The following is a 27,430-nucleotide window of genomic DNA, read 5'->3' as shown; positions in this document are numbered from 1 at the left end:
TCCTTGGAAAGTTCAGCACTGCTGTACTGATGTTACCCATCTTCTTGTTATCAAAATCATATCTATCATGTTCTTGGACTTCCCAGCATTCGATCGCCTATTTCACAACACATAAACCTCATTCTATGAAGAATAGCGTCTATTTCAAAATAACAATTCCCAGATAGGGGCTGGTAAGACAGAGGCTGCATCTACACTAGCAAATTCTTTTGGAAAATCAGGCCCTTTTTTGAAAGAACACGCAGAGCATCCACACACAACATATGCTCTTTCAACCCCAAATCGAAAGAATGCGGCTCTTCTTCTGGAAGTCCTCTTTGGCTCCTGGATCAGGAAGGGTGTCTCCTTTCAAAAGCTTCTTTTGAAAAAAAGCACGTGTAGATGGTCTGCAGACCCTTTTTTCAAAATAGGATCCCTCATGCTGCCGGATATTTCAGTCCCTGGCCCGTTCTTTCGAAAGAACGGGAGCTGTGTGGATGCGCTCTGTCGAAAGAGTGGATCCATTTTTTGGCTCACTTTTTTGTGTGTGGATGCACTCTTTCAAAAGAAGATCTTCTGGAAGATCATATTTCAAAAGATTGCTGTAGTGTAGACACGGCCGGGGAATAGAGCCTATTTCAAAATAAGCCATAGCATGTCCTATGGCTGTATTTTGAAATAGGCTCTATGTGTGTACATGCTGTGTTTTGCAATAGCAAAGTGATATTTCTAAATGCATTTTGTGTGGGTAGCTATAGGCTATTTTGGAATAGCTCTTCCAGAACAGCTTGCTTAGAAACAAGGCTGCTGGGTAAACATACCCAAATAGTTCTTTGATGCTCATACCAGTCCTAGGTTTTACTTGAATCCTGTCTCCCCGCAGACACATTATAAACAATCTCACAGTATATGGAGATATACCTATCTCATAGAGCTGTAAGGGACCTTCAGAGGTCATTGAGTCCAGTCCCCTGAACTCACAGAAGCACCTATCACTATCTCTGACAGATTTTTAAAGAATATCTGGCCTAGAATGCTACCTGGCCCCCTCAAGGCTTGAAATCACACCCCCACATTTAACAGGCCGATACTCAAACTACATAGACTGCCACTCTTCTAATATAATGAACTCCAAAAAAAAAAAATGTAGTTCAGCAAGCTGTCCAGACTATTGCAGGAAGTTGCTGTATCTATCACTGGTATTTTTAAACTAGTCCCAAAGTTCAACATTTCTTTTAAGTCCAAAGCATACTACAAAGGCTGAGAGGACTTTGAAATAGAAAGGTTTGTTTTAACATCTATGCATTTCTATACGTGCTGGGCACAGAAATAGAAATCAAGTTGCTCAGTCTTGTTAGCTCCTGAAATGTAACATGCAAATAAAGTGCCCCAGAGACCTAATAAAATGCCATACATGAACTACGGTAAAAATAAAATACCACACCCCACCTATTCTGCAGGATAAACTGGAACATGCTACAAAGAAATGTATTCTCTTTCATTTTTGATGCAGAATGGATTGATTTGCAGACAGAAGGAAAGTTTTAAAAATGTACAGAAATACTTAGAAATGTTGATAAACACAATGTAAAGACCAGGTTGGATATATAGTATCATCCAGTTGTGGTTAGACTCCAGTTGTGATGTTGGCTTTCCTGCAGCACTTGCTAAAAGATTCATTAGAAATTAATGTTACAGCATAACATTTCTTAGTAAGGGCTGAATCCTATGGGCATGGCTGCACTGCAATAGGCAGTGGGTGCTCACCTTGGAAAGACAGAGGCTCAGATTAGTGTGCTAAAAATAATGGTGTGGACACTGCAGCTTGGGTATTCGCTCAAGTTCTTCCAGTCTGCTGGATGAGCCCAGGGGTCTAGCCTGAGTGTCCAGCAGAGGTGTAAGGTCTACACTGCTATTTTTAGCATAGTAACTAGAGCTCTACTTGTCTGGTTCTGCAGTGTAAACAAACCCTAGGAGTTTATGTCAGCCCCATTCACTCCCATCCAAGTCAAAAGCAGCTGAAGGGTGCATGTGTCTTCTGTTTAATTCTGAATGATAATGTTCAGTGTGAAAGATTGCTCACGAGAGACATAGAAAAAAGCTGTGTGCGTGACATGTAAAAACGTGCACACACGCTAATTATGCCGATAGCCTTACAAAACCTGTTTGTGTAAGTGTGCTGGGTGACGCACATCTGTGTACACTATATAACAAGAGGAAAAGTGAGAGGGAGGTTTTGTGTGTGTGCGTGCGTGCATGAGTGCGCATAGACCCATGTAAGTCAAAAGGAGTCTGGATTAGTTACAGGAATAAATTATATCCTGTAATAATAAATATATTATATAAATTATATAGTCTATCCATACTGCACACTAAGCCCAAGAGCTGATCCAGGTTTGAGCCCAAACCACTCATCTGTCCACACACAAATCAGTCTGATGGGATCAGCAAGGATTTACAGGGCCTAGGAACCCACTACTGGTGCAAGTCTGCCGATGGAGGGCAATGAGGAGAACAAGTCCCAGGTCCTGGCTCCCAGACACCCCCCCGCCTGCTACTGTGGCAGTGGTGGAGGCTGGAGCCTCAGGGCCTTTAAATTGCCACCAGAGGCCCCCCACTGTGGGCTCTTTGCAGCACTGAGGGCTGCCTGGGGGGAAGTTAGCCCCAGCTCCACTTCTTCTGCCCGAGGCCCTGCACCATCTGAGAGCACCAAGATGGCCCTCATCCACCTTGGTGAGTCTGTCTGCTCTGCTGTACATGGGTAGCTCAGAGCCAAGTCCCAGTGTGACTCAGTGCAAGCTCTGTCATTTCGCAGTGTGGCTGCAGCTCAATCCACAGAGATGAGTTAGAGCACCTGTGCAGGCCCAGCCTTAGGACAAGGCAAGCAGAGTGTTACCTTGGGTCCTGCACCCCAATTGACTATAGCGTCCAAAGGCCACTGGCCAGGCCCCACTGTCAGCTTGCTGCCTTGGGCCCTGCCCACCAGCTGAGCCAGCTCTGCACCTGTGCATAAAATGCAGTATGAACTCGTAGGTGTGGGCTTGGACACCCCAAGTTCACAGGCTCAGGTCCCATGCCTGAGGTTTACAATGCAGTTCCCTCTGCTGAGACTTCCAAGGAAGGTGCCAGATTGTGCCAACTGTACTGATAACATTGACACCCATTTCTCTGGGAGCAGGGCTGAGCCCTGTAAACTCAATTCACACAACACCAAACCCAGGCACCAGATGGTAACAAGTTTTGGCCACTTCACTTCTGACCTGGGCTGAACCAGTGACTTAGAGGTAATTAAAGAAAATTATACTAATGCAAAAATGTTTGAGGTGAACCACAAATTGCCCTGGAGGAAAGGAGGCATGGAACAATTTTTTGGTCAAAAATTGAGCAAGCAATAGTTGCTTTCTCCTTGCTCCATCTCACCTTGCTCTAACATGATTACTTGATTTTTTCTTTAAGGCTACAAAATTGAGATAAAAGTAAAACATACTTCCTACCAGGCAGAAATCCTAGGAAGTAGTAGGGGTGGGGGAATATTAACAAACAAAAATGCGTAAAATTTGTAAAAATCAAAAGATGAAAATAACAAGGGGATCAGGTGGTACAGACAAATCATCATCCCTTCAACTCAGCGTCAGACTAGGAAGCTACTTCAAAACCCACCGAGAGAATTTTGTACAGGTTGAACCTTTCTAATCTGGAAATCTCTTGTCCAGCAAAGTCCGTAATCCAGCACGATTTTAGTCAGACTAATGACCACGTATCATGGGTGTGGCAAAGTTTCCTACCGTTCCATAAAGTTTGTTTACAGCCACCAGTCCTGGATCTCAGTGTTCTTGTTCTTATTAGCTGTAATTTACCCCAAATGTCTTCTAAGAGCCCAGTAAGCTGTGGAAGTGGTGGTAATGTGCTAGACAATATTGACGTCCTGTGGTCTGGCAAATTCTATCATTGAGCACCGGTTAGGTCCCAAGAGCGTTGGACTAGAGAGGTTCAACCTATAAGGCCTTTATAAAGGCAAATACTGCTACTGGAAAAATAACTCACAAAGCTTGTCATATTGGCTTGGGGATCAAGGGTCACACAGAAGTTTCATACAGCTCAAACGCCTCAGTTAAAGGGAGGCTCAGCATTTCTCTGCTTCCTACTAGAGCCTAAGACTTGAACTTTTCAGGTCCATTAGCTAAATAATCAGACTCAAACAAATGAGCTGCTTCATATTTTTCCTCAAAAGAAAATGCATTTTTCTAAGATGGGTTTGCTTAAAAATTTAGATACGGGAAATGCAGAGGTATAAATTAAGACTGTATTCCATGGCAATTTTTCATTCAGTGGTTATCTTCAGATGTTACACAGGGGGCTTATCTACACTAACCCCCTCCTTTGAAGAGGGTATGTAAACGAGCCTCATCAGTGAATAGCAATGAGGTGCTGCACTGCATATGCAGCACCTCATTCGCATAATTCTCACCTTGTGAACTTCAACATTGCTAACCTCAAAGCGCCGGCAAGCAGTGTAGCTGTGGCACTTTGAAGTACCCATGCAAACATTTTGGGAGTAAGGGCATTTCAAAATTGCGCAGGTACTTCGAAGTGCCTGTAGCTGCTTCTTGACGGCAGTTCAAAGTCAGCATATGCAGTGCACCACCTCATTGCTATACACCGACTGGGCTTGTTGACATGCTCCCATTGAAGGAGGGGGTTAGTGTAGAAAAGCCCATGCTCTCCTTTTTACCTTGATGCCCAGGGATTTTCAAGCATATCTACAGAAGATACATACAAAGAAGAGATTTTGTGTGCCTTAAATTACATCTATCCTGGGGGTGGAAAATCAGATTTAAAAGCACGCTAATAGTAAGGAGAAGTAGCTTTTTTTCCAGTCTGAACACTTTTCCTCCAGTGCAGATTTTGAATTTCACAGTAATTTTTACCATTATCTTTGGGTAATGATGCTGAAAAGTGATTTCCATTTCACTAAACTAGTATGTGTAGGTAGGAGGAGAGAGACTGGTGACATCTACTAAAAGGGTTACTTGTTAAAGACAACCGTTCTTAAATGTCCTAATTCCAGGCTCAGTGGGACAACACTGAGAAATAAGGTCTTGTCTATGCTGGTGTTGCTGTTCCAATATTTTTTTTTTACTTTTTTTTCATGTTTTGACATTTTCTAAAAGAAAAAGACCAGTTTTCTAGTTCAAAACATTTTGATTTACAAATGCAAAGTAATTAGATTAAAAAAAATAAATGGCAGAGGTCGAAGTGAAACATTTCAGTTTACTTGGAACATTTTTTTTCACATATTTTAAGTTGGTGAAAATTTCCAATACTTTAATGTTTTCATCCTGATTCAGAGTGGGGAAATATTTTCATATCTTACGAATATGCACGGTGTGGGAATACTGGGTCTGATCCAGCTCCAATGTAGACATACTGACGCAGTATCCAAATAACTGACCTAAATGTGAGTCACTCCAAGCTGGGGTAAACGTTACTGGTGCAGTTCACTTTTTAGTATCAGTACAGCACATTTATGTTAAGGCTTTTTACCAGTGCAAAGTGTAGGCAAGTCCATGTGTTTGCAAGTTGAGGTGCAAAGTTTGATCTCCGGGCATGATGCGTCAATCATAGATTTTTCCTGATGACATAATGTAATACTTTATACCTTTTTACTGGGGTGGGGTCATTCTGGGACAGGTATGAATATTTCTCAGTAGGTTGGAGAAGACTGTTCCAATTATTACTATTAATGATTTAAATCATGTCTGTCTCAAGCCTCTAAACACTTTACTGAGCTTCTATATACACAGGAATTATTTCATTTCAGACACGGACACAAGGTGGGCTTCTCTGGAGGGAAGCTAACGGAGCCATTAGGATGGTGGCAGTAACATTAAATGGCAGTCCAGGGCAGGAAGCAAAGAATACCTCAGCTTCTTTGAAACATGGCTTGGCAGAATGCAGACACAGAACTGGAACTGAACTGGGCCCCCAGTTAACACCCTGGGGCTGTGTCTACACGACAGGGAGCTTTTGAAAGACAAGCTTCCAGAAGGTGCCTTTCGAAAGACTGGATTTTCAAAGAGCGTGGACGCACCCAAAAGGGGATCAATCCACTGATCCGTTCTTTCAAAAGGGAGCGTCCACACAGCCTGGGAGCCCTTTTGAAAGAACAAGGCAGGAAACGCCGCAGATAGGGTCGCATGGCAGACAAGCCCTTCTGGGCTCCGCAGCCAGCTGCTCCCTTAAAGGGCCCCTCCCAAACACCCCTGGCCTGCACATGCTGAGAGTCACTCTGGCAGAGATGGTAGTGCAGACCCCATGCCTGGAGATACCAAAGCATCCCAGGGGCACCCATGGATGCCATCCAGCTCCCAGAGGACACCAGCAGCAACATGGTCAGGCTGCTGACCACAATCCTCACTGCAGCCCTCCTCCTCCTCTGGAGGCTGACCCCCCCACCCAGGTCCTGCAGGCCGTTGCCAGGAGGCACTGCGTGCCCCCCCATCCCTCGTGCCATCCGGCGCATGTGGTGCCACCCCACCAGTGCCGAGTGGTGGGATTGGGCGTTCATGTGGAAGTGGGATGATTAGCAGTGGCTCCAGAACCTCCTCATGAGGAAGAAGACCTTCTTAGAGTTGTGCCACTGGCTGGCCCCAGTCTTTTGTCATCAGGACACGCAGATGAGGCCGGCACTCCCCCTGGAGAAATGTGTGGCGATCACTGTCTAGAAGCTGGCCACCCCAGACAGCCACTGCTCAGTTGGCCATCAGTTTGGGGTGGGCAAGGCCCACTGCTGGGGCTGTCCTGCATGAGGTTCGTGCATCTGCAGTCACACACCCACCCCGGAGGGGGAGGGGAGCCCCCAGGAAAGGGCGACCATCGGAGATAGGGAAGGGGTCCAGGGAGGGGCCCCAGGAGGGGATGGGGAGGGGCACCCTGACACATAATCATGGTGTGCGTGCCTTCTGTCCCACACAGGTTGTCCGAGAGAGCAATGCCATCCTCCTGAGGAGTGTTGTCCACCTTACGGACCCCGACACCAGCCTGGGCTTCCCTAGCTGCTTCGGGGCCCTGGATGGGACCCACATCCCCATCCGGGCCCCAGACCACAGCGCAGGCCATTATGTTAATAGAAAGGAGTACCACTCTGTGGTCCTCCAGGACCTCGTGGATGCCCAGGGCCGCTTCCTGAACATCTGCCTGGGGTGGTCTGGGTGGGCCCATGAAGCCCGGATCTCCTGGAACTCCGGGCTGGGTCACAGACTGCAGGACCTGTGTGCTCCAGCGCAACCTTCCTGTCAGGGACACCACCATGCCCCCATGCATAGCAGCTGATGCCGCTTACCCCCTCCACCCATGGCTCATGTGTCCCAACACGGGACAGATCGATCCCACCCAGGAGTGCTTCAATGAGCGCCTGAATTGGGCCCGAGGTACAGTGGAGCGGGCTTTCAGCCAGCTCAAGGGCACTTCCGCTGCCTCCTCACAAGGCTGGAGGTCAGTCTCAGGAACGTGCAAGCAGTGGTGGCCATGTGCTGCGCTCTCCACAATATTATGGAGAACAAGCAGGAACGCTACATCCCATGGTGCGTCGCCGAGGCAGCGCCCGGGTACAAGCAAACCCCGCATGCCCTGTGCCACCTGGAAAACCAGGATGGTGCGCGGGTGAGGGAGGCCCTCAGGGTGGCCTTCACTGAGGGGCCTCAATGAGCCTCCCCCTGCCAGCACTCTCCACCATGGCCCTCCACACGTGCTCCGTCACTGCCCCCATCCATGCACTCCTCACCACCCCCCCACCACATGCACATTCCTCCCCTCCTCCGCCTATCACACAGAACATGGGGGTGTTTGCAAATAAACATGTTAAAAGGTAAAATGAACTGTCCAAAACTAATGATAAAAATGGGGTGTGGTAGGTTTCTATGCAGGGGTGAATGGGGGGGATTATATATGGAGCATGAGAGGGAGGTGGGGACAGCAGAACCTGGAGTGGGTGGGCCTTAGTCCTCTGTGGTGGTGGTGGTGGTGGCCATGACCCATGGCGACCATGAGGAGCCCTACTGCCCCAGGTCTGGAAGCCCTGGTGGGACTGGGATGGGGACAGGACCACAGGGAGGCAGGGGCATGCTGGGGGTGTGGCGACTACAGCCTGGGTGCCAGGGGTGGGCGGGCGGGGCAGCACAGCATGGTCTGTCCTGGTCAGGAGAAGCTATGCCAGCTCCAGCAGGGCAGCTGATGGGACACTGGGTGGAAGGAGGGTGGCAAGGTCAGGGGCCGCAAGGGTGCTGGCAGTAGGGGGACAGCAGGGATGTGGTGTGGGAGGTGGCAGCACGTGGCAGGGGTGGATGCCACGGGACAGCTGGGTGAGGGCCCACGAGGCCCTGGCGACCTCACCCCAGGCCGCACGCCACCACCCCCAAGTCCGCCTCCTTCAGGTTGGGCCATCTCCAGAGCACAGCCGTCTGCTCCCATATCACTGTTGTCTGGGAGGCAGCCTCCTCCTCATTGTCCTTGTGGCGGCAGCGGCATGGCCTCCACACATGGGCAGTGGGCAGCCTGACAGCCCAGCCCCCTTGGCGCTCAGGGTGGTGGTGTCCTTGCCCAGTCAGTGGTGCTGTGGAGACAAGAGGGATGGGGGTGACTTGTCAGACCCTTGCTCTGACCCCAGGGGCCATGGCCCCCACCCTCTGTGGTCAGCTCCCCTGCCGGCAGCCAGTGGGCCCTGGGGGATCCTGGGTACCTGGGGGTCCCCGCATGGGTAGGTTCCCAGGCCCCCTCCATATGCTTGCGTGTTGTGGTGCTGTCCACTGTGCAGGGTGCTGAGTGCCATGCTTGGGCCACCCTGTGGGACATGGCTGGATGGAACGTGTCGCGATGGGGCAGGTGGCTGGGTGGCTGGCCCACTACCAGCTGTGACAGGTGGCCCCCCCACCTTCTGGCCCTGGGTGTCCAATTCACCAGTCACGTACCTGATGGTCCCTTGAGAACTTCGGGGGTGGCCCGGGTGGAAGGGTCCCTGCTGGAGGAGCCGGATGGGATCTTGATGACCAGGGCCCCTGCCCAGTCTGAGTACAAGTCCTGCTCCCAGTCATGGTCCATGCCCGAGGGTCCCACCTGCTCCCTTGGCACTAGCTGGGCTTCTGCCTCCAGCACTGCCGTGTCCACCACAGCCTCTGGCTTGGCCGCATCCCTTGGCACCAACAGCAGACGAGGGCTTTGTTGTGGGGGCAGCCAGTGGGTGCTGCCCCTGAGCAGCCAGCGGTGTCCCAAGCCCGGACGTATGCCTGGTGCAGCTCTTTCACTTTTGACTGTACTTGGTTGGCAGAGCAGGTGGCAGTGGCCCCAGGTCTTCAGGCCATCCGACAGCCAAACAAAGGCTGCAGCATTCCTGTGCTGGCCAGTGGTGTAGAGGAGCACCTCCTCCTCCCCACAGAGCCCCAACAAGTCTTTTATCTCCCCCTTGCTCCAGGAGGGGGCCAGTTTTTTTGGCCCCTGGCTACCCTCTGGGGATTCCTCGGGTGGATTGGAAGGGGGCCATGGAGGTCTTGGGGTGTCGCCATGGGGCCAGTGGGATACCTCACTGTGAGGCCATACTGCTGCAGGCTTGTGCGGTGCCTGCAGCCAGGATGTTCTCAGCTTCCTGCTTGGGGCTTCTGAGCTGGTGCGCCTTTAAATGTGGCCAGACGCACCGGCCACAGAGCCCTTCATGTGCTGGCAAGAGCACCTGTGTGTGCCGGCTGACTGGCGCCATGGAGGTCTGCTCTTTCAGAAGAGCGGTCTGTGGAGCATCTACACTGGCCCTCTTTCGAAAGAGGGTTTCCAAAGGCGGGGCTTTTGAGATGGGAAGGGAAGAGCAGTTTCGAAAGCTGCACCATGATCTTGTGAAAATAATTTCGAAAGAGTGCTTTGTGTGTGTGGACACATCACGGGTTCTTTCGAAAGGGGCCCTCCTTTGGGTTTTGCTTTCGAAAGGGCTTCCTGGTGTAGACACAGCCTGGGTACTTACATTAAATCTCTTAAAGGAAGTAAAGTGGTTTTATAAGTTAATGAGTGAGTGCAAAATGTCACTATTCTTTATTATGTGGAAGATATATATATGAAGAAAAGCCCTACACACAGGATTCACCATAGGCTATGTCTACACAGCAAAGTTATTTCAGAACAATAGCTATTATTCCGAAATAACTTTGCGAGCATTTACACTACACACATACTATTTTGAAATAAATTCAAAATAGCAGGCGCGTTATTTCAAATTTCATGAAATTCATTGGCTACGTGTACACTAGTAGTAGTAGCATCCTTCAGTCTACGTAGACTATGAAACGTGCCCTTTGCAGTTCCGTTTGGCATCCTCATTTGCAGTGTCGGCTGTGCCTGTGAAGACCCACACGAGAGTGACAGTTCTTGCTGCATCTGTTGCATATGTAATGGGTGTCTGGCAGGTCCTTGCTGTGCTTTCTGTGGTCTCGCTTCTCCTTTGCTAGCTGTCTGATCCTCAACTCACCCTTTCGTACACTATGTGTACACTACAGAGATATTTTCAAAGACGCTCTTCCAGAAGATCTCTTCCAAAAGAACTTCTTTCGAAAGAGTGCCCCCACACACAAAAAAGTGGCTCTGAAGAGTGATCTGCTCTTTCAATAGAGAGCGTCCGCACTGCTCTTTCAAAAGAATGTGCCAGGGATGAAAAAATCAGGTGCCATGAGGATTACTCTTCCGAAAGAAGGACCCTGCAGAGCATCTACAGGCATTCTTCCTGAAACAGGATTGGAAGAGCATTTTCGAAAGGTGCGCAGCATTATTTTGATTTACTTCGGAAAGAACATTTTTGTGTTATTTCGAAATAAGCAATTTCAGAATAGCTGTTCCAAAATGGATTATTTTGAACTAGTGCTGTTGTTTAGACATAGCCATAACGTGCTAATACATGTTTCTGAATTCCCTCGAACAAAGGGGCACGTGAGAAAAAAATTATTCCACTATGCTTGTTCAAGCCACATATGAAACTTTTCAAAAGAGATGATATGAAAGGCACATTGTCTGCTTGTCAAATACTAAGTACCTGAAGCAGCTTTACTCTTGATACATATTCAAAATAATACATAGATCCATTGATAAGATCATTTATAGATTTGTAGAAAGTACTACTTTGGCAACAAAGGTCGATCTCCCAATTCCTTCTTTCTTAAAAATGAAGAGTGATGTGTTATTTATGGCCCCAAATCAGACAAGCACTTAAGCTTGTGCTTAGCTGGTTTGCTGAACTGGGGCTTATGCTTTTGGCAAAAAGATCCTCAATTAATATTAGCAAACCATTTTTACAGGAACAGGATCTCTACACAGATTCTATTCATGAGTGATCTTTTGAAAAATTAATTTTAACACACAGAATTTTTTTTCTGCAGCGTAATAAACAAATCCACACATTGTCCTGAATTAATTCCCACAAGTCACCAGCAGGACCCACCAACACTCTTTCTTTTCATCTAACCTAAGTAAGCAAGTGTCCTGGGATAAAGTGTTTAAAATTAGGAGCATTCATAGCCATTCTGATAAGCATAAAGCAGTCAGCAGTATGAACTGCTGAAAGCACATAGAGACTAGAAAGCAAAGTAGACAGATCTAGGAAAGTTAAGTCAAAATTGGGCAAAAGTTTTGTTACTTTCATACCTGCCAAAAAGAGGATAGAGGCTACAAAACAGATTCAGATTAAACAACTGTGTGCAGGGAAACATCATAAATCCTTTGGAAAAGAAATATTTAAAAATCAATTGCATTTGTGAATTTATTGTGAAGTTATGACTTGCACAAGATTCGCTAGTCCTCCGCCCTATTAGGTTAAATTTTCAGAAACACCTGAATTATTTAGGTACCTGAGTCAGTCGAAGGCCCCTAAATCATTTTGGGTCTAGGGTCCTAAATCAGTAAATTGTTTTTGCGGAGGTGCAACATGGGTGATTTAGCTCTCCGCTAAAACCTGCAGGTTTGGGTCCACTTTGGGTGTCCGGACACAGCACAGACAATGAATTTTGAAGTTCATGTGAGTCCTGGTTACTCAGCACTTTTGAAACCAGGCCACTTATTTAGGTGTTAAATTTGAACGTAGATGTAGAATTAGACACAGCCTGAATGTGTGGGTCAGGCTTAATTAACTGAGGCTCGATTGTTTACATATAGCTTTCAGATCTTCACATGAAAGGACCCCATGGAATTGTAGAGAGTTACCGTTACCAGAGTAATTAGTGTACGTGTACAGGACTAATCTGGCTGGAATTAGAACGGGCTTCATATCCCAGCAAATAAAAAAATGATGCCTTTCCTTTCTACATTACTCAGGGTGAAAGTTTCACCTGAATACGACAGCTTTACAAAATAGATTTGATTTGCTTAAAAAACAGAAGTTGTTTAAATACTCCAATCCCCCTCCACAACCTCATGAACTGTGTTTAATGTTCATTATAACAATGCACATGTGCTGTCTACGCTCAGCACGTTTAGCAGGCCTGTTCAGAGAAAGGTATTTTCTCTGTTCATTCTACTTTAAGGACTGGAGCTGGTGCCACCCTTAATGTGATACTCTTCCAAGAATGATGTGGTGGTACTGGAAAAGCTAATTAGTTGGGTTGTGGGAAGCCACAGCCAGCAGCTTCAGCTTCCAGAGGCATTCCTTTATGGGATGGCAGCATGGCTTTGGCATGGGCAGGGATCCACAGGGTTGTTAAGAAGCCCACAGGTCCCAGAGGCTAGCTGATGTTTTCTAGCTGGCTCATCCCATGTTCTGACCACAATGAGTCAAGCTACCTTCAAGGCACCATGGATAATGGCTTGGGTGAACTGTCTTTTTGTCTGACCATCTCATTAGGGAACCCTACCCATAAAATCCGCCTGTGTGCACAGATAACCAATGAAATATTTCCAGCCAAATGAGGCTTTCATAGCCCTAATGTTCCTGTGCATTCTTAAGAAAGGTAAATGAACCATGTCCAAATCCAGTACCTTTATATTTGGTCACTACAGCCGAGTTGACGCTAAGAGGTTCTTGGAAGGTGACAGTGAGTGATGTACTGCTTGTTACTGAGAGACAGACATTGGTTGGCGCCTCAGGGGCTCCTGGGAGAGAAGAAAAAACATCAGGTCCATAGCACAACAAATCCTATTCAAACAATGTTTGTGTGTCTTCAAAGAACCCACTGAAAACCACCCAGCAATTGTGAGCTTTGGTTCGTAAGTGTTTGTGTTCCCAGCCTTTTGAACATTTTAATTAGTGCCCCAACTAACAATATCCTGCAGACACCATTTGTTTCGATCATGGTTTTCAGCTCCTTTAGGTTAAAAAATATCTTCCTGTATGTATGGAACCCAATAAAACAGAATTATGTTAATTATGTCAATGGAAAGCATCTATAAATCTTTTGGAGGTGGATGGGAGGAAAGAAAAGGGACAAAAAAATCCTAGAAAGAACTAATTAAATCGTCAAGATTTCCCTAACAGATTCAAATGTATCAAAAGACAGAGAAACATATTTTAAATTATTCTGATTTAGAAATCACCAAAATTGTAACAGCTACTTGGTATGTTTCACCACTGTCATTCTAAACTGTGTTATGGCTTGAAGTCTCTTTTGGGCATATAGATTAGTTCAAAGAGTAAGTCAGTCAGAAATTAAATTATTTATCTATTGTTTGTAGGAAAAACTGGCAAACCCTTTGAACTTGCAAATGATTCTGAGGTCACGTTGGGTGTAGATGACCTGATTTAGGATAAGGCCTGTAAGTAAACTCTTATCATGTAACATAACACTTGATGGCTGATGGGCCATATTCTCACCATGTGACTTTGCTGAATTTAATGAAGATCCCCCAGCTGGCACCATGTATGGATGCGGCCTAATATATCTGCAATTTCGTCACCGCAAGTAATTACCATTACTGTGATATTTGTGGTGTTTGGCTAATACCACAAATACATTAGAGCACTATTCTTGGTGTATAGTGTCCTTTAGATAAAGTGGCTTATTTGCAAAGAGAGGTTTAGATAGATGGTTCTGGAGATGTTAGCGGCAGCAATGATTATTTAACAATGAGGCTGTGGCCACACTTGGCCACAACTTTGAAATGGCCATGCTAATGGCCAAATGGAAGAATACTAATGAGACTCTGAACTGAATATTCAGAGACTCATTAATATTTGCATGCTTCCGGCTGCTAGGAAAAAGGGGATTTTGAAATGTGTGGGGTCCTTTTGAAAAAGACCTCCATGTAGCCATGCTGAGCCACGCACATTCAAAAGCGGTGCTTTCGGAGCTCCGTGGCCAGAAGTGTGCAAATGCTAATAAGGTGCTGAATAAGGAATTAGATGTTGTATCAGGAACTTTTGGGTCTGACTATCTGAACTGTTTTGAACACACAACTACCTTTCTGTATGAGACACACATGCAATTGTTAGGATAACTGGGCCTCTCAGACTCTAGCACCAACTCCCTTTTCACTTATCTTCTGTGCCTCAGTTATCCCAGATATAAACTTCAGTTGCCTGAGTAGTGATCAGACCATCTTTGTTCAGACAGAATTGCTCCACAAGGACAAATGATCCTGATTTAAAGCATTTGCTTTTTATGCTTATAACCACCTTGGTTCTACTTACTGGCATGCTCATAGCCTGCTTTCATGCGCTTGTATAGCCTGTATCTCCACTCCCAGGCTTTTAGCTGCTTCTCTTTGTCTGTGTTGTCCATACTAAGACCTTCACCCATCACTTGTACAGACAGCTCATTCACCCGCTGTTGGGCTTCCTGGATCAACGTGGTCAGATGCACTGACCTGCTTTCTATATTAACAACTGCCAAGAAAAGGGAGACAGAAGTGACTGCATGATGGAGCGATCAAATTCTGCCATCACTTACACAAGCACAAGTCACTTAAAGCAAAATCTTCTCCATCCTACAAATGGCTGGACTGCAATGAAACTATGCCCAGCTGGCATAAACCGGCACTACTCCATTACAGTCAATGGAGCTATGTGAGTTTAGACCAGTGGAGACATCTTGTTTAAATGAGACTAGCCACATGAAAAAGTTTAATCTCACAGTACTTACCATATGCTTGAAAGAGTTTACACACACCAAAATGACCCTACATCTTTTTTTTGCAGGTTGGCGGATTATTGCAAAAGATGAACCGCTTCTAATGATCAAAAAACAGTGTTTGACTATGGACAAAAGGAATCAAACTCACAAATATCAACAGGTCAAAAGAAAAAGCTGTTGGGAGTGCAGGGAGGACAGTTTTCTAGTTAAGGTACTGGAGTTGAATTCAGCCAATCACTATTTAGTTCTGTGCTCTGCTACAGACTTCCAGAATGACCTTTGGCAATTCACTTTGGGTAGGTCTATATAGCAAAGTTATTTTGAAATAACAGCTGTTATTTTGCTATCATCTACAGAAGATAACTGCTAATTCAAAATAATTTTGAATAATGGTTGTCTGATTTTGAAAGTGGTAAATCGCATTCTACAAAGAACAGCGAGTATTTCAAAATAGCTATTTCCAAATAGGTGCTGCATAGACAGGGAATAGAGCCTATTTTGAATAAGCCATAGTGCATCCAATGGCTCTATTTTGGAATAGGCCCTGTTGTGTGTGGATGCCGTATTTTGAAACAGCTGAGTGCTATATTGAAATGCATTTTTGTGTGTAGCAGTGTTATTTTGAAACAGTTAGGCTACGTCTACACGTGCCCCAAACTTCGAAATGGCCATGCAAATGGCCATTTCGAAGTTTACTAATGAAGCGCTGAAATGCATATTCAGTGCTTCATCAGCATGCGGGCGGCAGCAGCGCTTCGAAATTGACGCGCCTTGCCACCGCGCGGTGCGTCCAGACGGGGCTCCTTTTCGAAAGGACGCCACCTTCTTCGAAGTCCCCTTATTCTCATGAGCTCACGGGAATAAGGGGACTTCGAAGTAGGTGGCGTGCTTTCGAAAAGGAGCCCCGTCTGGACGCACCGCGCGGTGGCAAGGCGCGTCAATTTCGAAGCGCTGCTGCCGCCCGCATGCTGATGAAGCGCTGAATATGCATTTCAGCGCTTCATTAGTAAACTTCGAAATGGCCATTTGCATGGCCATTTCGAAGTTTGGGGCACGTGTAGACACAGCCTTAGTCTGGAATAGCTTATTTTGGAATAAGGCTTTCGTGTAGACATACCCTTCGGGCTAGCAAATCCTTCCGACATATTTTGAAAAAAAAGATGCTCTTCTGAAACATCCCGTGGAGCCTCTACACGCAAAACGTGTTCTTTCAAAAGTAATTCAAAAGAATGCAGTGCTGCTTTCAAAAGCACACTTCCACTCCTGTGTCAGGAAGAGCGCCTCCTTTCGAAAGACGGTTGTGAAAGAAAATGTGTGTAGATGCTCCTCAGGCCACTCACGCCGGCCACCTGGTGCATGGAGATGCCCTGGCCAGCATGAGTGGAGCGCTACGCTCCCTGTTTCTGGCTACATTTAAAGCCACAGGAACCCAGAAACCCCGTGGCAGGAAGCTGAGAGCGTGCTAGCAGCAACACAGACATGAGCCCACAGCAGCACGCCCTCTTGCCTGTACTGCAGCCACCCAATGCACCTGGACAGCCCAGGGCCAGCAGCCAGGAGCCCCATGCCCCCCACACGTCCCCCCACATGAGGGCTCATATGAGCCCAGCCAGGGCAAAAAAAGAGGGCCCCCTTCTGGTTGGAGCCAGAGCTGCAGGACCTCCTTGGCCTGTGGGGGGACAAGGAGGTCCTGCTGCAAACAACCAGCTGGGGCCAGAATGCCACGGCATTTGGCTGCCTGTCTGCCAGCTTCACCACCCAGGGGCACCCACCCCTGCACCCTGGACCAGGTGAGGGCAAAAGTCAAAGAAATGAGGCAGGCATATGTCAGGGCCAGAGATGCTGCCAACCGCTTGAAGGCAACACCTGCCAGCTGCCCCCACTACAAGGAAATGGACTACTTCCTTGGGATGAAGGAGACAGCCCCTGCCCGCCAGTAATGGTGCTGGACACATGGGCATGGAGCTGGAGCCCAAACCAGAGCTGGAGAACCAGCTGAGACCCTGAGGCCTGACCACCACCCGCAAGAACAGGAGTCGGAACCTTCTTCCAAGAATGACGGGTTTGGTGATGAGACGCTCATCATTGCCCTCCCATCCAGGTCCTCGAGCTACTCATGCTCCACCTGGGCCTCCCCAAGCTCCACGAAGGACTCTCTGCTAGGTACCCGGTGCTTCAGAGACCCTGGGGGATGGGTAGGGGTCACCCAGCTCTGCCATAGCCAGAGTCTGGATGTATCCCAGATGGCCACGTCCCCTGAGCCACAGACAGGGCTGCACATGGCACTCAGCACCTGCTCCTGTGGACAGGACTGCCAGCTACATGCCCAGGAAAGGAGGAGGTGAGGGCCAGATCATGCTTGCTACCTGCCGCACCCAAGTGGAGACCCATCAATACCCAGGAACCCCCAGGGTCACTGGGCCAGCAGATAGCGAGGTGGGGGGGTGACTGCCCATGGGGGGCGCTGACCCTCGGGGCCAGGCTATGGGAGTGATGGATCCTCCCTTTCACCTTCCATCTCCACAGTTCTGCTGTCTGAGGGGCAGGAGAGCCCTGCATCAGCAGCTGAGTGTGCTGGGTCACCCCTAGCTGCAGTGCCCATGCAGGTCCATGGCAGGAGGCCACACCACTGCTGCAGTGAGGAGCCTGCTGCCCACGCGTCCACCTGGTGGGAGCAGACTGCCACCCTGCAGAAGTGGCTGGCAACAGAGTGGGAGGCCTGGAGTGAGGTGGTGGTCGCCCTTCAGACCCTCACCCGGGCTGTGACCGACTGCCTGCCCCAGCTTCCCACAGCCCAACCTGCAGCCTCTGCCTTTGCTGCCCTGCTCCTGACTGACCTCCCCACAGGCATCCAGCTGGTACTCGCTCAATGTCTCAGAGCCAGTGCAGGCCATGCTGAGCCAGCCTGCTTTGCCCCCCATAACCCTCACTGAGGCCAAGGCTGCTGCAGCCCTCCCATGCCTCTACACCCCCATAGTCCTGGCCCCATCCCAGCCCCGAGGAAAACCCTGGACCCTGCGTGGCAGGGGTTCTTGTAGCCAACATGGCTCATGGCCCCCTACCCCTGCAGCCTCCCACCCCCAAGTCTCCCTTCCAAGTTGTGCTGCCCCCCACCCCTGCCCCAGGGCCCCACAATGTACCTAGTTTTCCCCCACCCCCGCACATAGTTACATGTACAGTTTTGCATTGTTATACAGTTCTAGTATTTAGTTAAAGAGTTTATTTTTCACCACCCCCATGTCCCTTATGAATGGTGGGGGAACAGTGAGGGGTGATTGTGTGTGGGGGGTGTCATGGTAGGGAGTATGGGGGGGGTCACTGGGGACCCCTATCGAAGGCCTCCTGGAGGGCCTCCCTGACCTGCACTTCATCCTGGTACACCTGATGCCCACCCCGAATGAAGCGCTTGTGCTTGATCTCCACGATATTGTGGAGAGCACAGCATGCCCCCTCCATGGTGGACATACTGTGGAGGCTGACCTTCAGCTGGGTCAGGAGGCACTAAAACCAGTCCTTCAGGCACCCAAATGTGCACTCCGTGGGGTGGTTGAGGAGGGCATTAAAAAGGCCCTGGCTCAGATCCATGTATTCAACATAGGGGTGCATGAGCCAAGCGTGTAGGGGGTAAGCAGCATCAGCCACCATGCAGGGGGGCATGGTCATGTCCCCAACTGGGAGCTCCCATGGGGGGATGTAGGTCCCTTCCTCCATCCTGCACTCGAGCCACAAGTTCCAGGATAGTCAGGCATCAAGGGCTCGGCCCCAGCAGCCCTCATACACACCCATGAAGCACCCTTGGGAACCCATGAGGGCCTGGAGCACCACAGAGTGGTACCCCTTCCTATTGATGAAGTGGCCCACCCTAGGGTCCAGGGCCTGGTTGGTGATGTGGGTCCCGTCCAGTGCACCAAAACAGTTGGGGAACCCCAGTGTGGTGAATCCTGAGAGAGTGGCATTAAAGTCCCTGATGCAGATGACCCTCTGCAGGAGAATGGTGTGGATCGCCCAGATGACCTGCATGGGATGGAGGGCGTGTGCGCTCGTGAGCACATGGCAGAGTGCTCCAGGCCCTCCAATCCCTGTTCCCATGCCCCCTTTCCCCATACTCCCTTCTCCCTTCCCTGATCCCCTACAGGGATCCCCTCCCATGCCGCACCAGGGCTCTCCTCCTCTATCCCCTCCAAGGCCCTCTTCCATTGTCCCCTTCAGTCCCACCCGTCCCCAAGGGTCTCTCTTGCTCGGAAGCCCCCAACCCTCTCCCTGTGGTGAGTACATGACCCAAGCATGCCTTACCTCAGAGAGGACAGCGTCAACAGTTGCCTTGCCCACCCCAAACTGGTGCACCACAGACCGGTGACTGTCCGTGGTGGCCAGCTACCATATCATGATGGTGACCCATTTCTCCAGAGGGAGAGCAGGCTGCCTGCAGGTGTCCTGGTGCTGGAGGGCCAGTGGCACAGCTCCAGAAACATCCCTTTGGTCATGTGGATGTTCTGGAGCTAGCAGTTATCATCCCATTCCCCCATCACGAGCCGATCCCACCACTCGGAGCTCATGGGATAGCTCCACAGGCCCGGGTGAGGGTTGCATGGATATTGCCCTGCAGAGGTGGCTCGCAGGACCATGGTGAGGCAGGTGGCCCCCCCTGGAGGCACCAGAGGGCAATGAGGAGCACTGTGGTCAGCAGATGGACCATGGCCTCAAAGAATTTCCTGTTGGGGAGCTGCTGGGGATCCGTGAGGGTCTCCACAATGGGTCTGGTCTAGGCACAGGATCTGCTGTGCTGTGGCCAGCCTGGCAGTTTTCAGTGTGTGCAGGGCGAGAGTGTTAGGGAGGGGCCCTTTAAGGGGGTGTCTGGCTGTGGCTTCCCGAAGGGCTTGTTGGCCAGGCAACCCAGTCTGCGGCATTTCCTGCTCTGATCTTTCGAAAGAGCAGCTGGGTCTGTGTAGATGCTCTCTTTTGAAAGAGAGGATCGAAAGCTCTTGCCGATTTTTGTGCGTAGACGCACTCTTTTGAAAGGCGACCTTCTGGAACATCGTCTTTCAAAACAACGCTTCATGTATATGTAGCCATAGTCTCCCTGTGCCTAAACTCTGCCTCTGAAAAAGAAGGGTAATAATAATCCATTTGCCCATCTTGCCCTGAATGTGTGTGTACGTGTGTGTGTACTGTGTCCAGTACCCTTATTATTTACCATTTATATAGCAATAGTGCTGACAGCCCAATCAGGTCTGGGCCCCGTTGCATGAAGTGCTGTATAAACATGAAGGAAAATGACAGCTAAAGAGGTTCAGTCTAAAATGGGGCCCTATGTCAGTTGAGGCCTCTGAGCAGAACTGAAATGAAACGACCACCCTCTCTCCTTAGGGAATTCAGAGGAGTAAACTTTTGTAGACATGCTCTTGTTCTGAAATATATGGAGGCATTTGATCCAATTATTTGCAATTTAGAAAATAGAATTTGCAAAGTTGTTTAAATTAAACAGGGGAGGAAAAGTGGCAAATCAAGGTGGTGATCAAAATTCAGGGCATAGTCTAAAGCAGGAGGTCTCCTAAAATCACCAAAAATAAACTTGCTGTGGTATGCAGTAACTTGCCACAAGAGCTGTCTGATTTTAACATCAGAGCCTTAATTGTCTTGAACCAAAAAAAGGGCCCTATTCATCAGAAATAATTTACTACAACAAGCCACTGCTCTTAGCACTGCTGGGGAAGATGATGCTTAGGGACACAGCCAGGTTACTGGCTCCTTTATGCCTTTTAGTGGATCTGAACCAACCTTGCCAAGAGGGACTTGCCATGACTGTTTACTTCTGGAGTCGAGGATGGAACAAGACAACTCAGAGAATGCAAATTATATGCAACATGGGAACGGGACTCTGACCCATTGTGACATAAAAAGCTCCCTGCACAAGATCAGGAGTGACCAGATCTGTGGGGATGGCTTCCATAGCTACTCCACTACACCCAAAACCAGTCCAGCTCCTCAGGATACAGCAGAAATTTTGTGTTAGGAAATAAGAGTGATACTCTAATGGGTCTGCATATTTGTGCACACATTTTTGTTTCAAACCTCAGTATCCTCATGCCTGGAGTTTAGCCAGGAGCCCAAGCATAACACTGCTTACTAATAAGTGTATGAGGTCCCATATTCCCCATAAGCTGAGCACTTGGAGGCCACCCAGGAGAGATTTAGGTGCCACCTAGCTGATCAGCAGACTGGCCACAGACACCCATATTCAGTAGCAGGTAGATCTATTGATGGTGGACATCCACACATACCTTGGTGTTACAAGGGCACTCAGCAATTAGTAGTGTGCTTTTTGCTGGACCCCTGCTGCTGGTGTGTATGCGGGGAGTGGAGGAAGAGAAAGAACTATCCTTAAAGGAGGGCAGCCATCTGCCCTTGGAACTGTGGGGTAGGTCCCCTTTCCCTCTGATTCGCAGAAGGTTCTGAGAGGGTAGGGTAGGGAGGGGATATATCTTCCAAAACCCACAGCGTCTTCTGCGAGAGGAGGCAGCGCAAGGAAAGCTCTGCAAGAACCGCAGGGAGGTTTCCTCAGTGTGGCGCTCTCCTGTGTGTTTTGCTAGGGTGGATGAAGGAGAAAGATTTTTATTGTTCCTTGCTCACAGAATGCTCCCACTAAGGAAACTGGGGATGGTTTCAGGGCATGGCCAATGGAAGGGCAGGTTACCCTGGAAAGGAAACAGAGAATTCTGAGCCTCCGCTTGCAACACTCACAGGACAGAGAAGGATGATGGCATACAGGACGGTGGGTGGGAGGATGACATGCTGGGTGGACGTAGTGGCTAGCAAGGAGCCTGTGAGAGGCCATGTCTAGCTGCTCAACACCCTTTGCAACTGGGTTGGGTACTGCAGGGGAGGGGCAGGTGGAAGTTCTACCTGCTAATCCCTCTGTACTACATCTGATTTAACCTCAGTTCAGGGCCCATTGAAATCAATGGGAGTCTTTCCACTGAGTGTTAGATCAGGCCTATCAAATCATAGAATCCTAGGGCTGGAAGGGACCTCAGGAGGTCATTGAGTCCAGCCCTCAGCCTAAAGTAGGATCAACTCCAATTAAATCATCCCAGCCAGGACTTTGTCAAGATGGGACTTAAAAACTTACAGGAATGGAAGTTCCACCACCTCTCTAGGTACAGAGCATACGTCCCACGCAGGTGGAGGGGATTTCACCCTAACAGAGGAGGCTGAATACAAGAAGCATGGCGGAGGGGTGTGAAGTGTGGAAAGGGGGCAGACTAGGGAAAAACAACAATTACTGACAATTTTGAATAACAGAGCCCAATACAGACATGCTGCCTGCCTTTTCGTAGGGCACTGAATGCGACACTCTGCTGTGCACTTTCAAGCAGCGACTTTAGATCCTTGAGGACAAAACCTCAGTGATTTAGGTTTTATTGAGAAAGCCTTAACCCTTATTCCAATCAGAAAAAAGACTTGAGTATCAAGATAAGTGAAGTGGAAATTTGGTGAGTATGTTTTGAAATGGAAATGAGGTGGTTATATATTCATATTCTCTGTGTTCATAGGCATGTTTGCATTAATTACAGGAAATGAATACTAATTTATGATTGCCCCTGCTTGCCATCAGACTGCATTTATTTAGAGATGAGGTCAATGAAAAATTAGTTTAGTTTTTTTTTATTTTTTTAACTGCTGTTTAGAACACTCAAGACTGTGTTTTCCTCTAGATTTGTCATGGTTAATGAATGTTGCTTCAGCAGTCAATCATGCACTTTAAATGCTGTCACACTTTTTTTAAAGCCTCAGTCATGAACCATGACAGAAAAATAAACAAATAAATATAAAGAAAAAAAAAACTCTTTTCACTGAGCAGTTACACTATGCAAAAATCTCCTGGGAAGCTTAAAGGAGGCCAGAATAAATGATAATGTAAGTGCTGTGGACACAGAAAAGCAATAAAGGTGTACCAACTCGGAGGGTCTGGCAAAAAATCCCAACACACACCCATACACATGCACACACACACACACACACACACACATATACACACACAAACTCTCTCTCTCTCTCTCTCTCTCTCTCCAGTGGGGAAAAAAAAATTGGCAATGTTAGTAGCCTCAAGGTGCAATTTCCTGGAGCACTGAGATTGACATGCCAGTGCTAAATGTTGTTAATTTAACTAACTTCAAATTAATGACACCATCTGCAGTGGCTGAACCCTTCAAACACAGTCTCATTATAGCTTGCTGGGAATGTCCTAAATATAGGCATTGACAGCTTAAAACAAATCCATATATATTTGTGTATTTTCAGCCAAAAGTTAGGCGTCAGAGTGTATGTCATGTTTTAAGGTTGATTAATTGACTTGGTAAGTTTTCCCCCCACACCTCAAATTATGCAGAAAAAGGTCCATGGAGGAAGACAAAGGATAGTTTTATAACCACAATAAGTGCTATTAGTGTTCCCATGCAGTGGGGAGGTGTAGTCTGAGCAGAATTTTCACTGGTGCAGTGACCCTGTATTTACAGATGCCAGCCCGCCAGTTCACTGCTGCCATCTAATTGCTCTAACATGTCCAATCTAAAGCCCACAGTGAATGGAAAGACTCCCATTGATTCCACTGTCTTTTGGATCAGGCCCTAAAATTGTGGTACTCTGATTTTAATGGGATGGAGAACTCCTCAGAAGAGTGGATTAACGTCTGAGGTAGTGGAAGTGGCATGGCAATACATTCAGTGACAGAGCACCACACTCTTTGCTACCTCATTGGGACATGGTGGCATTGATCAGAATAATCTTCCAATCATTGTCCTGACATAAGAATCTATTATCTTTTTTCATACACTCAGTGCCAGTAGAGACCTGTGATCTCTGTATTACTGACTCAGTCCCTGTCTGACTATTTTCTAAAAACTTCCCGCTATTGCTAACATCAGTTCGGTTCCATTGGTGTTAATAATGTTAAATAGCTGTAGCTTGGATGGAATGATGGCTGTTGTAATCAGTTTAAACATTGTTATCTAGTGCTGATAACCCTGCCAACAGCTGATAGCCATGTCTTATACATTCATAAGTCTGAGTGTCCATGGAGGCCCTTTTATACTAGCTGAATGACATGAATAGGCCACACAGTAAATAGGAATTAGTCAGATTTTTAAAGCCTTTTGCTGCCTGAAATGCAGGTATGCTCCAAGTGGAAGCACTAAGCACTGCTGAAAAGTGCATGGGCATCTATCCACATCAACAGGTTCTTGAACAGGTATAAAAATCTGGCCTTAGCTCAATAGATTTTAAGGCTATTATCAACTAGCCTCCTGCATACCCCAGGCCACGTACCTGAACAAGATTTAGTCCAGTAATATATAGTTATAGATTCTATTTTTCAGGGTGCAATAATTTCATTTTTTGCAGTTTATTTTTAGCAATTTGCAGTCTATGTTGCTATACAAAAATCATAGGTTTTCACTCTTATATGCTGTAATAAGAAGGTTTTTTTTGGGGGGGCATATCCCAAAATTCTTATTCCAATAGATCTACTATAATTTTTATCCTCTTTCTAAAAATGACTCATGTATTAATTTAAGCTTCAGATCTTTATTGTGGATCCTTTGTTTAGCATACAGTGTATTTCCTATACTTCCCCTAGCAATAGGTCGACATTTTTTATAATGCATATTTATTCTAAATAGAAGCTGCTATTTAATAAAAAGTAAAATAATACAAATGCACTTACCATCATTTCGCGAGATTGTGCCTTTCTCATCAACTTAATAATCTCAATGTAGTCAAAACGTGCAATGTTTATGACATCAAGAATAGCAGCTTGTATCTTCAAGCAAAATGGATTCTTCAAAGATTTTAGTAATTTTAATTGTCCACAATTTGTGATATAAAAGTGTTGTAAATCCTGTATGTATATACAGTCCTCCCAATCTATGGAGCATCCTTATTTCACTCAGTACTTGGTCAGCATAAGATGACAGAATACTAGGCTAGATTGACCTATCATCTGATCCAGTATGGCCATTCTTATATTCTTAGGAACCCTGCATGAATTAATGTCAGGGTACATCTACAATTACCAGAAGATCAACGCAGTGGCAGTTGGTCTTCCAGGGTTTGATTTAGTGGGCCTAGTGGGGCCATGCTAAAGCAAGCCATTAGAGCTCCCCATTGACCCTGGTAAGGACAGTCAACACAAGAGTTTCTCCTGTCCATATCCTGCTCTGGGGATGGCAGGGAAAACTGATTTAGGATATGTTAACTCCAGCTACTCAATTCACAAGAGCCCTGGAAATGATAAGATCATACTGCGCAGAAAGTATGATTCAGGAACTACACCAACTATGTAATATAACATGGAAAGAAGGGAAGGCAGCTAAGGAATGGACAAGATCCGTGCCAGTGACAATGCACAAGAAAGGGAGTACATCGGCGTACAAGAAATACAGAACAATTGTCCTAACAAGTCGTTTAGGCAAGGTGCTGATGATGATACTGATGGAGAGACTAAGATCAGAGATAGAACATCTAGCAAACCAGCAAGAAGGGTTCAGGAAAGACAGAAGTACCACACAGTAGATATTGACAGTAAGATTGATAGCGGAAAAAGCTCGATGAAAGAACGAGAACGTATACACTTTCAGAAGGCATTTGACAGTGTAGATCAGAAAGTGGCTTGGGCAGTGTGGATAGTAGATTGATATGGTTGTTGAAGGATAACAGTGACAATGCAGAAGCAGGGGTGAGAATATAAGGGGAGTTGGGAAGCTGGTTTTGTAAGAGTAGAGGTACAAGACAAGGAGATCTGATATCGCCAAGTATCTTCATCACGCATCTAGACAGAGCGATGGACAAGACCATGGAGGAGGTAGAAGGGATATCTGTGTATAGGAAAAGAATTAACAACTTGAGTTTTGCAGATGATACAGTTATCATTGAGGACGATGAGGAGAAGCTAGCGAAAGTGGTGCAGGTGTTAAATGAGGAAGAGCAGTGGTGCAGACTCATTATGAACATCAATAAAACAAAAACAATGGTATTTGGACACAAGGAAATAGGAAGGAAGATCAGTGTAGATGATATTGAACTCGAAAATGCAGAGAAGTTCACATATCTGGGGAGCAACATGTATGATTAGACTGTAAGAAGGAAATAGCTACTAGAATAGTGAAAACAAGAGCAAGTTTGAAGGCAATGGATAAAATCTGGAAAAGCAAAGCGATTAGCTTAGGAACAAAGCTGAGCGTCTTGAAAGTGTGTGTATTCAGCAGTATGTGGTATGAATGTGAGACATGGGTGCTACCAATATATTCAAAGAGAAGAATAGTGGCATTTGAGAGGAGCTGTTATAGAAAGATCCTGAGAATAGGATGGATGTAGAAGGTCACCAATGAGGAATTATATAGGAAGATACAGCTGAAAAAGAACCTGCTGCAGAAGGTTGTACAATGGAAGTTACAGTTATTTGGGCATATTTGCAGATTGAATGATGAATGAAAAGCCAAGACCCTGTTATTTGGCATAATGGACGGTTCGAATAGGTGAGGCAGACCCCGCAGAGAATGGGTAGATGCTATAGTAGAGTGGTGCAGAGCTAGTCTACAGCAACTAAGCCACTCTGCACTGGACAGGGAAAGATGGAAATGGTAAGAGAGGCATCAGACACCAACGGGCACTGACCCCATGGTTGTTGATGATGATGACTCAATTCATGTAGGTGGAGTTGTGTATCTTACATTGATTTTTCCTTGTAGTGTTGACCTGGCCTCAGATACAAACCAGGGAGGAAGGACACTGACTATATTAAAAACTGCTTTGGGAAAACAGACAAGTCAGCCTGAATTAAGTAACCATTTTCAGCATTTTTCCAGGTGTCTATTGGATAAACACTATTTTTTTTTGTATCGGGGATATTTTCTAGTAATTTATTGGTTAAAACCTAAAATTAGAGGCACTACCTATAGCTACACTATAGCATATACTTTAGAAAGACATCTTGTGTCTATTGAAAGACAGTAAATGATTAATGTGTGACATGTCTATGCTAGAGCTTGCAATCCATTAGTGGATCTAAACCAGTTTTAGCAACAATGGAACATTTGTAGACAACATACTTAGGACAGACAGGTCGATAGAGCAGTGTGATTCATCAAGGCAGAGGGTGCAGTCAATTAATAGACATTGCTTTCTGATATGCATCTCTCCTCTCAAAGGCCATGTCTACATTAGCTAAAAACTTCGAAATTGCCATGCAAATGGACATTTCGACGTTTACTAATGAAGCGCTGAAATACATATTCAGTGCCTCATTAGCATGTGGGCGGCCGCAGCACTTCGAAATTGATGGGGCTCGCCGCTGCGCAGCTCGTCCAGAC

General features: G+C 47.0%; 1 protein-coding gene across 1 annotated transcript in view; it reads right to left on the bottom strand.

Annotated features, from left to right (window-relative positions):
- The window catches only part of ANKFN1 (ankyrin repeat and fibronectin type III domain containing 1), a 135,658-nt gene that overhangs the window by 94,235 nt on the left and 13,993 nt on the right, over positions 1 to 27,430 (bottom strand). The window contains exons 3-4 of the mRNA XM_075014759.1: positions 14,624 to 14,818; positions 12,976 to 13,089 (exon numbers count right to left, since the gene is read on the bottom strand). Of these exons, the coding sequence (XP_074870860.1) occupies positions 12,976 to 13,089; positions 14,624 to 14,818 (309 nt within the window). The remainder of the gene's footprint in view (positions 1 to 12,975; positions 13,090 to 14,623; positions 14,819 to 27,430) is intronic.

This window comes from Carettochelys insculpta, chromosome 20 (genome assembly GCF_033958435.1).
Source record: "Carettochelys insculpta isolate YL-2023 chromosome 20, ASM3395843v1, whole genome shotgun sequence".
In the NCBI taxonomy this organism is placed as follows: domain Eukaryota; kingdom Metazoa; phylum Chordata; order Testudines; family Carettochelyidae; genus Carettochelys; species Carettochelys insculpta.
This window is presented reverse-complemented; position numbering and strand designations above follow the sequence as displayed.